General features: G+C 44.5%; 1 protein-coding gene across 1 annotated transcript in view; it reads right to left on the minus strand.

Annotated features, from left to right (window-relative positions):
- Positions 1-385: 385 nt before the first annotated feature.
- TGM5 (transglutaminase 5) overlaps positions 386-14,809 on the minus strand; it is a gene marked incomplete at both ends in the record, with an annotated part of 34,282 nt that continues 19,858 nt past the window's right edge. The window contains 7 exons of the mRNA XM_080930936.1: positions 386-539; positions 657-790; positions 2,109-2,269; positions 2,596-2,961; positions 5,965-6,204; positions 6,291-6,394; positions 7,046-7,184. Coding sequence (XP_080787062.1) covers positions 386-539; positions 657-790; positions 2,109-2,269; positions 2,596-2,961; positions 5,965-6,204; positions 6,291-6,394; positions 7,046-7,184 — 1,298 coding nt within the window. The remainder of the gene's footprint in view (positions 540-656; positions 791-2,108; positions 2,270-2,595; positions 2,962-5,964; positions 6,205-6,290; positions 6,395-7,045; positions 7,185-14,809) is intronic.

The raw sequence follows: 14,809 nt of genomic DNA on the forward strand, positions 1-14,809 counted from the left end.
GGTGCCAAATCACACTTCTGTAAGGTAGAATCCCTGGGTGCAGAAGAGTTCCGGGTAACTAGCTATCTCTGGGATCTCCCTATGCTGATGCCAGAGTCTGGTGAGGCCTTTATTTTAAAGCCCATAGTGCCGGTATAACTCAGAGTTTATTTTAAATAAATTTCAATTTAAAAAATCAAACGAGTTAAAAAATTTTTTAGATTTATTTATTTTCACTTTATGTGTATGAAAGTTTTTTTTTTTCCTGTGTATCAGGTATGTTGGTTGGATCCCCTGAAACTGGGGTTACAGATGATTATGAGCCACCATGTGGATGAGAAATTGAACCCAAGTCCTTTGCAAAAGCAACCCCTGAGCCAACTCTCCAGTGTCTGAGTCTCAGAGTTTATAAGCCAATGTCTACGTTCACGTTCTTGTAGCCCTTGATGTCTTTAAACCTATTGCTCCTCAGGTTAGCTTGGATCTGCCTTTGGCCACTCTTGAAAGGGACGGTCTTCAGGGTGATGCTGGCTTTGTGATGAGCTTTGAGGACTCCAATGCTGCAAAGAGAGCAGAGAATGTCAGACTCTGTTTTCCAGCATCCTGTGGCCTGGTGGCCTGATAATGCTCAAGGCAGAACACACTGAGAGGGAGGGCAGAGTACTCCCAGCACTTACAGAACTCTCTGCTGCTTCCTAAAGAGGCCACTTCCTTCCAAGGTCAGCACACAGTCTTCAACTGGCTCTGAGAGCGGGTTTGAAAAGACCACCTGGACAGTAAGTGGCTGATTCACAAAGGCAGCTCCTAGAACCTAAGCAGAGACGCAGAGATTAGTCACCATCCCCAGTTCACTGAACACTAGTGCACAGCCCTTTTTTGTGAGTGTCAGAATAAAAACATCCCAAATAGGCCACTTTGACCTAAGGATTGTTTCCGAGTTGAAGCAATAAGAAGAAATAGACACAAGAAATGCTCTTGGGCTTCCATCTATGTATCTAGTGGCATACATTGATAAAGGTGCCTCCTTTACCCCTTCCTTCTACCAAGAAGGTCAAAGTTCATCACTGAGACATTGTCCCCTGGACTGGTTGTTATTTGTCAAATTGATAAAAGCTAGCACTATCTAGAAAGAGGGAGAATATCAATTGCCTTCATCATATTGGCCTTGGGCACGTCTCTGGTGGCGTTTTCTTGATTGACGTGGGAAGGCTTAGTTCACTGTGAGAGGTACCACCCCTAGGCAGGTGTTTCTGGTTGTAGAAAAAAGGAAAATGAGCAAGCCCATAGGGAGCAAAGCAGTAAGCAGCGCTCCTTTTTGGTTCTGATTCCATGTGAGTTCCTTCCCTGAATCCCCTCAATGATCGATATACCCTTTTCTCCCCAGGTTGGCTTTGGTCAGTGTTTTGTTACAGAAACAAAGAGACACACTTAGAAGAGTCCCTTATGAGTCTGGAGAGGACACTGGGGAATCTACCAGACAGTTTTCCACTTTACTGACCTTGGGTTTCTCATATATTTGCCTTCTCATACTTTGCTGCCCCTAGAAACACAAGGCCTTTCCAATCTCTTCTGACCTCTCTCTACATGCATTTGCCCCTTTGCTAAGATGCTGTTTAAGGCTACTTGAGACTTTGAGGTGCTTGCTGTCAAGGGGGATCATGGCCTCACTTGGTGGGAATCCAGGAGATGGGTTAGAACGTGGACACAGCCCTGCAGAGAAAGAGCCCAATCCCTTCCCACTCAGGCCACAGAGGCCCTGTCATCTCTTTTGTCACTTCAAGAAGCAGAGACCCAGGGGCTTTGCCCAAGGACACATGGTCAAAAAAATGGCAAATCAAATCTGACCTGACTTGGAGGTGAACTCTTCCCTCCAATGAGTTAACATCACCTGGATTCTTTCCTCCTTTTTCCCCTGGAAGGCCAACTCAGGAAGAAAGCCATGGCTTGAGCTCAAGGACCCACACAAAAGGCCTCAGTACCAGGAGGTGAAGACCCCTCAGTAAGGTATCCCCCTCCTGGGGAAACCAGAAGAAGCAAAGAAGGGCTGTCCTCTCGAGCAGACCTGGCTGCTTCCTATCCAGAGCTCGGGGCCCCAGGACCACTTTTGTAAGAGACCACTCTTTGCCTACATTAATCACGATGCCCGGGAAAGTCAAGGTGATGATCTTGTTCACCAGGATTTTCTCAGGACTGCTCTTCTCTTCACCCAGGGCACTGATGCGGATTAGCTTGTCTGTTGACAGATACTGGCTGTACTGTGAGTAGAGGATTTTGCAGGGGTAGGTCTTTTCTAGGGAGTGAAGACAAAGAGGGAGACGTGAGAAAGGGTTCGATCCAACAGTTCTTCTATGGAGAAGCAGGAGTCAATGAACACCAAGTTTTGCTGGAGTAGAAACTAACCTTTTACAGGAGAAGATGGCAGTTAAGAAAGGCAACATAGGTTGCCTAGTCATTCTGAGGTCCCAGCCAAAGTCTAGTTGACTCCAAGGCTCAGGTTTTCACCAATAAGAGGGCTACTTTTCTCTGGGGTATTAAAGCAGGTCAGCGGGAGGAAGGAAGGAAAGAGAAAGAAGTAGGAAAGGAGAGGGAGGGGCTACAGGAGAATTATGCACATACCTTCTTTTGGGAACAGTGTGATGAATGCCGTGTCCTGCCAGAAGGGAGCCAGGGGGCTGCCGTCGTGCAACAGAGACTGGGCACTCAAGTTGAGTTTGAGATCCTTGAACTGAGGTGACATGTTGACAGCCAACAGGACAAAGTTTATGTCTTGGCCCATTTTGGGTGAATCTAGCAGCTCAAACTTCAGAGAGACCTGGAGGACATCACTGGGTCGAAGGGAAGGTGTGTCAGAGCTCCTGCCACTGTCCTGCCTTGGAGGTATGGAGCTGAAGGGATTTGAGTTCGCGTGGTGAGGCCCTTGAGACCTTCCAGCCTGTAGCTTCTGCAGAGCCTTTAGAAACACCTGTCTCTCTTGAAGGGAACCTGGAAGGATAGGATAAAGTATTAGCATGGGCCGGGCTAACCCAGGAGATAAGCCTTAGCTGAACATACTATCCTTAGCACCCCATCAGCAAAATTACAGGAGGCAAATCAACTTGCAAAAACCATTTTCAGAGGTGTTGGAAAGGTGGAGTAGAAGTTCAATACACTCGCTGCTCTAAACAGAGGACCGGACAGAGTTCAGTACCCAGCACCACATTAGGGTGAACTCAACCACCTGTTAACTCCAGCCCTAAGGAACTGAGCACTTTCTTTTTGCACAAACATGCGCACACATAAATAAAAGTTAAATCTTTAAAAGGTCACTTGCATTGCTATATGCTAATGGTGAATCATCAGAACAGAAATTAAGAAAGCATTCTGATTTTTATGTAGTCCCCTAAGGGGGAGGGGGACAGTTCTTAAGAATGAATGTAATCAAAGAAGCAAAAGTCCTCTATGAGTGAAAATCATAAAATACTGATGAAAGAAACGGAAGAGAATACAAAAGGTGGGAAGGTATTCCATGCTCACGGGTTGGAAGAATCAGTATTGCTAATACCCACACTAAGACCCCAGTCAGAGACGATGGTGTTCAGCAAGAATCACTTCAGAGGCTGTGGTAGTGACCATAAGCAGCATTAAGAGCATTCTAATGTCCTATGCTCATGTGGCTTTTACATGTAATGACATGAAGCTTGTGCAAACAGCTTTCAAAGGGACCAAGAGAGGCAACATCTACCTCGTATCTACCTTTTCCCTTAATGGGCCGTCTTTCTGTCTGATGGGAAGAATGTAATCCTTCATGATGCACTTTATCTGATGAAGGACCATGAGATCAGACAGCCAGTGTTCCATGGGAACTTCATTAAGAGAATAGTGATGACCCAGGACAGGGCTGGGAAGGTTCCCCTTTTGTAAGTTGACCTCCACAGTGTGGGGTGCCATTGAGTTTGAAGGGCAGATGCCCCTCGTAGCATCTCAAGTCTCCAGAAGTGAAGACCCTAAATGTAGCTTATGGGTACTCTGACATGCCCAGGAGAGCCTATGCTTTTCCTCTGCAGGTAGCCAATGGATATGCCCCTGGATACCCATAACTTCGCTCAACCTGACTTGTATCTAGCCTCCCTCCCCCATGACAGATTGGGTCGTAAGATATGTAAAACCCCTGCTTATCCAGGGTCAATGAAACCTCTGTTCAACAACCCCAACATCTTTTCCACTCCTGCAGCTGGTGCCAAGGCCACTAAAATAGCTGCTAGTGCCTATTACAACCCAGGCAACCTATATAATGTCTACATGTGCATGAGCAGCCTCCAGTACCATCTTTACACCCACAGAAGACAAGAAGACCCAGTAGACCTTGTCCACTTCCCTGCTTCTTAGTCTCATGATCCTTTTGTGGGCCTCCCATAAAACTGCACCTAAGACTTGGGGAGGTTAGGGAGGGTCCTTAAGGGTGGTCTCTGGGCTCCTGGACTCTGAGAGGCACCTCCCAGCTTCCCAGGCTAGCTCAGCCCATAATGCTGAGTTCATCCCACAGAGGCCACTGCTCCTCGACCCCAGTCTCTGAGTATGGTGGATTTGTTCTCTATGTCATGGATTAATCAAGACTAGTCATGTGTCTCTCTCAAGGCCAGGCCATACTCTCATTCCTTCTGCTGCTGTGTGTGGCCCTGGAAGGCCACTGTCTCAGTCAGGCGCTGGCTTCAGTCACACTTCCCAGCTACCCTGGTTCTTTCATGCTTCCTTAGCCTCCTACTTTGGGAGTTATCCCCTGAGATTCCAGGGGTTGGTAGTGTCAGAAGCAGAGCCATGGTGGTTGGGAGCCCTGCTAATTTCTGGAAATTAGTTTCTCTTTTTCTCTCCTCTTCCTTTTACAAGGAGCTTCTCCCGGGGAGCAATAGAATGCACGTCTGTCCCCTCAGGCCCTATGGTCTGGGAATGAGGGCCTCATGGTATGTGTGTGATCTGTAACCTGCCACTTGGCCCATCTCTTATGCTTCATGGCTCCTAGATGACACATTAAGATTCACTGTTGTTTGTTCCTGTACTAAGTCCAAAAAGAGGAGATGGTTATATAGATAGAATCCCCTATTTATCTGATAAAAACCCAGGTAATATATTCATGTAAAATGAGCCCTGTTTATACTTTGTTTGCTACAACTGTGAAATAGTAAAATTGAAGTAGGTGGCCAAATATGTCCACAAAACCCAAAGAGATCTATATAGATAGTCAATATACTACCTATCAAAATAAAATAGAAAATTTTCACTGAACTAGAGGGGAAAATTGACATAAACCATAAAGTACCAGGAGTGGGTAAAGTCATCTTGAATAAAAATACCAAGTAGTAGGTATTACACTACCTGGCTTTAAAATACATATAGGGGCCGTGTCAACAGCTCAGCAGTGAAGACCCTGATTCTGATCCTCATGGTTGGATATCTTTGCTTGACTTCCTAGATGTTAGTCTAGCAGGTAGCTGTCCCAGGGGTGCATTTACACCTGACCAACGTGGTCTCTCCTTTGGCCTTGCTGGCTTGGATAAGAACTCCCTGACAGGATTGTCACCTCAGCATCACTCTATGGCCCTGCTGGCCCCATGAGTGTGAACACCGATTGACCCATGTCAGTGTGAGTGCTGGTGATCTGGCCTGTCTCCTGAGCGCTCAAGCAAATACAATGAGTTAGACGATAGGTTAAATAACAGAAATCAACCAATAGAAGGAAGTTTACTAAGTCTTCCATCTTTAGTTGGAGGCTGAATTTTGAGGGAAACTGGGAGAACTCATGTTTGCTCTGTTGGCAGGATGTCTGTAACTAACTCTCCAGTAGAACATATTGGAGGGAAGTCTCTGGCCTTTAGGACGATAGCTAATGGTGGACTGGAGAAGTGAGATTGTGGACCCAGGTCTTTCCCTGTCTGCGCCCTCTGACTCCCCAGACTATGATGAGGATGGTATCCTAGAACTTGGGTTGTCAGGGAGGCTGCTTGGCTGTACCTTCTTCATACTTGTAGCTCTCAGTGATGTCATCACGCTCATCACTCTGGATGCTCTTGGTGCTGATAAAGTTCCCAACAGTAGCTGTGTCCTGGTGAAGTTTCTGCTCCTTCCCTCCATAGACGAGCCAGGACATGCAGTCGGCGTTCACCATAGAAAACGCAAAGCGCGTGTCATAGTTTAGGTCAACTTCTCCCTCTTTGATGGCTTTGACAGAAGCAGGGCCACAGCAGTAGAGACCTGAAGAGGAACGGGGAGGACAGCTTTGGTGGGGAGTATGTGGTGTGCCACGCAGTGTCTAGGGCAGGTCTTTGGGAGCCTCTCACCATTGCTGGTTTCCTGGGGTGTAGCATCGAGCACTTGCCAGCCTCCGTATCCAGGAGGGAGGTCCTTGCGTGCCATCCAGCACTCATTCCACACGTGGAAATTCCTGAGGAAGAAGCCAGGGGAAGTCGGTGTTAACACAGAGAGGCCACAGGCTACCCTGCTTGTTTCCTTTCTAGAACAAGGATAAGTAAGTGAACTGGCTACAGAAAGAAAAACATGGGGCTTAAGCATCTATTGGGAGGAGTGACAGACCTTCCTCCTGTGAGACTCTATTTGCCTGCAGAAACAAGCATCCCTCCTGACCCCGTGAACTAAGTGAAGGTTCCAGCTGACTAAATACCCCTTTAGGTTCTTTCAAAGGAGGCCTCATGGCCCCCTTTCCTCACTGTCTGTCTCTGCATTTGTGTGCCTGGGAATGCGTGTGCGTGTGTGTGTATGTGTGTGTGTGTTCCATAGAGGTAGTCTCAGTCTTTGCCATGTCTACAAGTGAGACATCAGGCCTCTGTGGTCAGACCCTTAATCTATTAGAGGAAGGAGGTGACAAAGTGGGACCTCAACCCCAGTCCAACAGCTTTGATGATGTGAAGATTCTAAAACCATAGCTGCTTTTCATTTTGTTCTCAGCCCCAGAGAGGAGGCAGGAGGTTGGGGCAAGAGACATAGGCTTTGAGTGCAGTCCTGTCCTACTTCCTGCTTGTGGTGGTTTTGGCTCAGATCTGTGGTCCAATAAATAGACTAAGAGGCTGTCTCTCACCAGACAGTGTCCTTCTTCATATTCTCCAGAATCCTGCCTGTGCTGTCGTAATACTCATCAATGATCAGATTCCCATCGGTGTCATGGCCGGAGTCAAAGTTGGTGATCACGCGGGTGGGAATCCCCAGGCATCTCATCACTGAAGAAAGACAGAAAGACCACCCGTATTCTGTCAATCCTGAAACCATACAGAGGGCTTCCTGGACATAGTGAAGGCATCCATTTGGCATCTGCAGGACCATACAGGTAATGTTTGGGCTGATGGTAATTCCATATCTCTTCCCATTTCCTGAACTCAAGGGATGACTATGGTAAAGGTGAGATGACTGGCTGATGTGACAAGCTTTGCTGGAGACAAGAGAGAGTCTCTGTCAAGTTGTCATATCTGTTGTTTATGCCGGCAGGGTGGGGTAGGCACATCTCTCTGTTGGCAAGACTCAGAGACCTGACTCAGCCTCTCTTCTCTCCTGGCCTCAAGTCTCCCATTTTCAGACAAACAAGCTGGGATTCTGCTTCTTCTTGTCATTAAAATTATTGCTGAGACCATCAGATTGTCAGGCAAGGGTTCCTGTGGCTAGGAGTTCCCTTCTGTTCTGACAATATTATGTCAGAAACCTCTCCAGAAGAACATCCCAGATCAAGCAGGAAAAAGAGGATGTCTGTGTAATTGGCTTAGAAAAATGAGTGTGTATCTGATACAAAACATTCCTAGAAAGGAAGAATGTTGTCCTTATTCCCAAGGGCTGCCTGTTTCTTTCCTTGGCTACCAAACTTCTTTTACTGTTTTCTACTGCAACCCCAATCTGTGCTCTTTCAATGAACCCTTGTCTCCACTCAACACTAATTACTATAAGGAGGGCTGTGGGCTGTCCCCTGGTGCCTGGCAGTGTATATTAGCACAGGACTAATAATACTTGCTAGTATCCAGCAGCGAGGCTACATGCTGGCTGATTCACCTTCACTATCTTCAAGAGAACTCTGGATAGTATCTGCTACCATTATTTCCATCCTGGTGACAGAAGCTAAGATCAATGAGCTACCTTAAGCAGAGTCATACAACTAGCAAGACATAGGGCTCTTATTCAAGCTGTGGCTTCATCTCTAAGGCCACCCATCAGTAACATGCTCATGGTTCAAGCAATCAAGGGTCCTACACATTCCACACATCTTCTCATGTCATTTTATATTTGTTGTATTTTTAATTCTATTTCTAGTGTGGCTTATTTATTTGAAACTTTGCGGGCTTCCAGTATTTTTCCTATAGTAAATAAATGGTGAAGAATATCTTTGCAGATCAATCTCTTCTTATTTCTTGAGACAGATTCCAAGAGGCAAAATGACTAAGTAAAAAACAGATATTTGTAAAGTATGAATATTCTGTTTTTTAATAGATTTTAGTTTAGGTCTTTTTTACCCCTTTAGACAGCATCTTATTATATAACCTGGGCTGGCCTTGAGTTTACAGCTATGTTCCACTAAGCCCAACACAACCTTCCTCATTATTTTTTTGTGGTGCTAGCAACTGAAGTCAGGGTCTTGCATATGTTGCTAGGTAACTACTTTATCACTGAGTTCAGGCTGCTTCTTCTGTTTTCAATACTGAGATAGTGTCGTGTTAAGTTACTCAAGTTGACCTTGAACTCACTCTGTAGCCCTGGCAAGCCTTGAAACTGTGATCATCCTGCGTCAGCCTCTGAAGTAGCTGAGATGACATGTCTGAGACAGCAGTCTTGGCTAGGCTCCTTCTTAGTAGTTTGGCATAGGCCTCTATAGGTCAGGAAAGAGAGTCACACCTGGATATGACTTGGTTTGGGGAGAAGTCCAAAAGGAAATCTTGGGTTCTCCCTTGAGTGACAGATCTGAACACAGCCAAACAAAACAAAACAAACAAAGTAGGGCAAGCAGTGGGCAGCCCTGATAGGTGGGTAGAAGGCGGAGGTTACACAGGACACCATCAGAGAAGAGGTGCTGGAAGAAAAGCTGCCCCTGGAGAAACTCGAGATTGAAGTGTTGCAAGCACTGTGTGGGCACACATATGTTAAAAGTGTGGTCAGGAAGGCAGATACCACTCATGGCAGTAAGACAGCATGCCAAGGCAGGGCAGCCGGCAGAGAGCAGAAAGCAGCCTCTTCCCTTCTCTGTTCTGACTGATGAATCCAGTCATGGCTACTCAAAGCGTCAGTGCTGACATCAACTTTTGGTAACTGTGGCCTGATGGACCCTTTCCCACTCTAACACGTGGTTGGTAATGATTTGTTTAGGACTCTGCCTTCCTAAGGACAAAGATTATGTTACTCATCTTTACCATTGCACAGCCAGCAACAATACAGGGAAAGGCCTATTGTGCAAGTACTTGCTGTGTGGATGGATGGGTGATCGGATAGATGGATGGATGGATGGATGGATGGATGGATGGATGGATGGATGGATGGATAGATGGATAGATGGAGAGATGGATAGGTGAGTGGATAGATGGGTTGGTGGGTAGGTGGATGAATGGATGGATGGGTTGGTGGATGTATGTATGTATGTATGTATGTATGTATGTATGGGGGGGTGGATGTATGAATGGATGTATGGATGTATGAATGGATGGATGGATGGATGGATGGATGGATGGATGGATGGATAGATGGAGAGATGGATAGGTGGGTAAATAGATGGGTTGGTGTGTAGGTGGATGAATGAATGGATGGGTTGGTGGATGGATGGGTGGTTGATGTATGTATATATGTATGTGTGTGTGGGGTGGATGTATGAATGGATGGATGGGTGGATGAGTGGGTGAATGGATGATGCCTACTCTAAGAATTTCTGATGTGAAAAAACACTGCCATAATGGCAATTCCTGAAGGATTTACACGAATACATTCTTGCTTGAACTTATGGACTATGAAAGGACTGAGAAGGGGTGCAGGTTATTATAATATGAAGCCACAGAAGGACAATAATAGTTTTTCTTCCTTTTCCTCCAAGTAAAATACCAAATGTTTGTAGATGCTAACCATGCATGTTTCACACTTTCAGATTAGACATTTTATTGCTTATAGAATTTAGTTTAGACTCTTTATGGTTGCCTTGAATTTACAGGTATGTGTCACCAAACCCAATCTTTACTCTTTGTGTTGCTGGAGACAAACCCAGGGCTGTTCTCCTCATTTTCTTCCTTCTTTTCCTCTTTCTCTTCTTGTTGTAGTGCTGGGGGTTGAGCTGAGGGCTTTGTACACATTAGACATGTGCTCTGTCACTGACCTGCAGCCTTTTTTATGGGTCTAAGTCCTAGCCTGTCTTCCCTCTCCTTGTCATGTGACCTCAACTCCCTAAACTTAATGTATGTCATCTTTAAACCTGAGGAAAACAGGATCCTAGAGAAGATTAAGTAAGAAAATGCTTATACTGTGCTTGCTCTTGTGGCCAACACCTACAGTAATGATGATGTCCCCGGTTAGACAGGCTCATTGGAAAGACTCAAAGACAGTTCAACTATGATATGTTCAATAATAGTGAGGTCTCCAAATCAGGAATCCTGGGCAAGGACTTTCCTTCTTCCTGTGGAGCTAAGGATCAAATCCAGGGTTTCACCTATGCTGGGCAAGTGTTCTACCATGTTGCTACAGCCCTGCCTCCTTATTTTATTTTATTTTTATTCTGTTGGAGTAGAGAAGTTGGTTCTGAGCCAGAATCTCACTGTATAGCCCAGACTGACGTTACTCCTCCAGGTATCCTCCTGTCTCAGCCTCCTGATTGCTGGGATTACGGATGTGAGCCACCATTCTGTCAAGAGAGTTGCTGATATAGAACATGAAGCCCAAGGTGACACACCTGAAGCATGGAAAGGTGAATCACTAGGAGAGGAGCATCAGGCTAGGACTTGGGCTCCTGTTTTCCTAATCCCTTCCTTGCTCTAACTACAAGTTCTACCCTTTCCATGTCACGGGGCACCCAGCCACCAGTGATCTCGATACACCTTCCTCTTTGAAGTTTCTCTGACTGCCCTGGGTCATGTTAGCCTCCTACGTGCACTGTCAACACAATTCCAATCGCCTACACGTTTTAGCACTGGATTAAGTTCTCTGTAATTTACCATCTCTGTCTTATCTTGTTGGCCAAGATTACAAATAACCTTAAAGCGAGGCATCCATCAGATACTTTGCTGTATTTCTTCATTCCTAGCACAACGCCTTGAACAAAACCCATGCTCATTTGCTTTCTGTTAAATTAATCGTCCTCAGCTTGGGAACAAGGTTCTCAAGAGACTATCAGTACGATCTGACATAGCATTCAGGAGACTCTTTCAGTGACAAAATTGTGGGACCTGAATCTCTTATAAAAGAGAGACCCACATGGGTATTTATTCATGTGTGCATACACACACATGCTTGCATACTCAGCAATGGTAATTGGGCAAAAGTGGATAGGGTTTCAGTTAGGAAGGGGCTTCAGAATTCCTGAAATATAGTCCAGCACAGTCCATGCACTACTGAGAACTACAAGATGTTGTCTTGTGTTTCCTGTTCTATATCAGCAACTCATCTTGCCAGCATGGTGGCTCACATCTATAATCTCAGGCTGGAGGAGTAAGGTCAGTTTCTACTCAGCATCGAAGTGATTACACTCACATGGGATAACCTCTGTCACCTTGGGATGACCTCTGTCACCTTGCTGCAGATACACCTTTCCTGTCACTAATACATAGCCTAATGATTCCTGGGCATTGCCCACTCTATTAGGCAGATCTGCAGAATCAATACGAAGATGTACTTTAGTGTAGTAATGCTGTATAGATGAATTGATGATTTTGGAAATCCTGATAATGATTTTATAGAACTCCTAAATCGATACAAGTAATCCCAAGCTCCAAATAGAATAAAAGTTGCAAATGGAGCTCTGTAAAACCTTTATATGTCACAAGCTAATTTTACTAGGAAAAGAAAGCAGGCTTAGAACAAGAAAAAAAAATTTTTATGATCAAGAAAAAAATTCCTTCTAGGTTAGGAATGAGACCACCGTCTGGTAACTTAAAGGTCATAAACTGGGAGTGGGCAATTTATTAAAATGTTTTGTGGGTAGGAACTTAACAAGAGTGAGTTATTGAATAAAATGAAAAAAAGGGTAACTGACTGTTCTTAAAAGAAAGGCTGGAGGCAGACCAACTATGACACTACTGCAGAGCAAGGAATGTGACCAATTGCAACCCTAAATACTTAAAGAAATAGAGGAAGAAAATAAGGTGGCAGAAGAATAGCAGGGAAGATCTGGAATTGAAGTTTGGGAGATGAATAGAGATATCTTTACACAAGACCTAGCCAAATCACTGGAGCCAAAGATGCAAAGATGTCCCAATTACAACAGCTGATGTGTGTGTAAAGCTAGACAGCTTTCCAAATCAGCATCGTGTGTTAACCAGCAACTATGAGGGAACATTCCATACAGTTTCCATACTCATAAATCAATGGAAAATAACGGTAGGTAAGTGTTCCAGCCAGGAGATTGTGAAAGTCTAGGCTGCGATCAAAGAAGATCGGGGAAAAATAAAGCATCAAGCCCATGAATACGGTTTCCTCTTGGAGACTGGGAACTCAGTAAAAAGAGTGAGAACAGGGGTTGTTTGGAACTTGTTTCCTGACATGAATTTTCACGAATGAATGTCGTTTAGGTGAATTAATGATTTTATAGAATTCCTGATTTGATTCAAATAATTTTAGGAAGAAAATTTTAAGAGATGGTTTTAGTTGTTGTGACAGAAAGAGATAATAAAGTTAGAAGCAATAATGGAATGTGTCCACTCCTCAGAACAGTGTGGCTGTATGATAAGGAATACAGTGAGCTCTCACAATTACACTAAAAGGAGAAATAGGCTTGGGACAGATTTGTGATCAAGGAAAATCAATCACTCTAGGTCAGATCCAAGGATGAAGCCACAGGTGTGCACTATGATAAGGCAAGGCCTTGTGAAACTGTGACTTTGAACTTATAATGAGTTTTCAGAATGAAACACTGCTTTGAACTCAATATAAATGTCTTTTCTGTGATTCCCCTTTGTGTAACATTTTATCTATGAGATAATTTTCTGAGAACTTTTAGTCTAAGAAGACTAGTGAGAAGAAATAAAAAGTGTGGTATCTGGGGCTCTGCCCCATCCACCCACCAAATGTATGTGTGTCTGTCTATACATGTGTGTGTAGGTATATGTGTATGTATGTAAGTATGCATGAATACTTGTTGTATTGATGATATAGGTGGCTGGGCCAACTAGTGTGTGTGTGTGAGTGTGAGTGTGTGAGTATGAGTGTGTGTGTGTGTATCTGTGCATATTGCCTGTGTAAAAATTTTAATCCTTTTCCTTTCTTTTCTCTCTGGTTCATGTAGAGTTAATGAGTTCAAGTCTCTTGCCTGGCCAGTGAGAGGTCCTTGACCAAGAGAGACCTCTCACTTATTAAAGCACAAATAGTAAGAGAATTACAGAACAAGACACCAACGCTTATTAAAGCATAAGTAATAAGATTATAAGGTCAGGGATCATCAGTCTTTAGCCTTCACTGAAGTTGTATCCCCAAAGGCCCAGGCAAGCCCTCAGCATGAAATGATCATGAAGTACTTTGTAGAGATAGCTACAGTTAAGTTAGAATGTATCTTTAAAAGCAGAGAGCCTGGAAGGGTTCAAAAGCTTAAAACAGAAGACACTGCTGCTGAATATTTTCAAAGTAGAATAGAGTCAGTGAAAAACATACAAATGTAGTTGCTATGGTTGAAGAGGGGAGGTCTGAGTCCCCAGCTTACATCTCTCACATAGGTTCCCCCTGGTACTCTCACCGTGGCACCCAAGGCTGAGAGCTTCATTTTATATAGGAAAGGATAAGCCCCGAAGACCAGTTACTTCTTAGTGTCTTTAGCCCGGGCCACTGCTGCCCCACCCACCCCAGCTCATATCAGTACAGGGAAAAGCAGGGCAGGCCTATTTCCAGGATGCCTGAATTCTCCACAAGTAGCTTTCTTAACTCATATCTTACAATTCACCTTTGTCAAATGTACAGCTCATTAGTTTGTGCTATTTGGACAAATTGTGCAACAATTTGAACTATTTAATTCTAGGGCATTTTCAGCATTACTTCAAAAAGGAAGCCTGCTGAAGCTAGACGTGGTGGCATGAATGTAAGCCCAATACTTGGGAGACTGAGGAGGAGGAGTGTGAAGAATCCTTGAGCTACAGAATGAGTCTTAAAAGCAACAATTACAGGATTAACCAAAGCATGTCTACCCACTAGCAGACATTCCTGGTTGCTCTGTGGTCCTCAGTCTGTGCCCATGAATGAAGAATGTTCCTTGTCTGCACCCGCCTGTTCTAGGCATGTCCTGTGTGGAGCCACATAACCATCTGGTTTTCAAACAGCAGAACTCCATTGTCTCTGGTCCCTCTGGTCCCCTACTATAGTGCAAGGCATCCAGGCTACTATTTAGACCCCATTCAAGGACTGCAGTCTTCTCTACAATAGAATCTATAAAAAGGAAGAGCCCAGTGCTCTAGAACTCTCTGGAGGCTGGCCCTGAGCACAGAAAAGAGGGCCAGGAATTTCTGTCTAATTACCAAGTAACCACCTCCAAATGGATGCCAAAGAAAACTCCTTGCAGGAAAAAAAAAAAAAAAAACCTATAAATACCTTTGTTGAACACAAAGCCTCCTTTTGTGATTTTTCCTATAAGCAATTAAAGTCATTATCCTTGATAGTCAAAAAGGCAACAGTAGGCTAGAAGGCTGTAGAGGGG

Source organism: Micromys minutus, assembly GCF_963924665.1.
Source record: "Micromys minutus genome assembly, chromosome: 17".
NCBI classification, from domain to species: domain Eukaryota; kingdom Metazoa; phylum Chordata; class Mammalia; order Rodentia; family Muridae; genus Micromys; species Micromys minutus.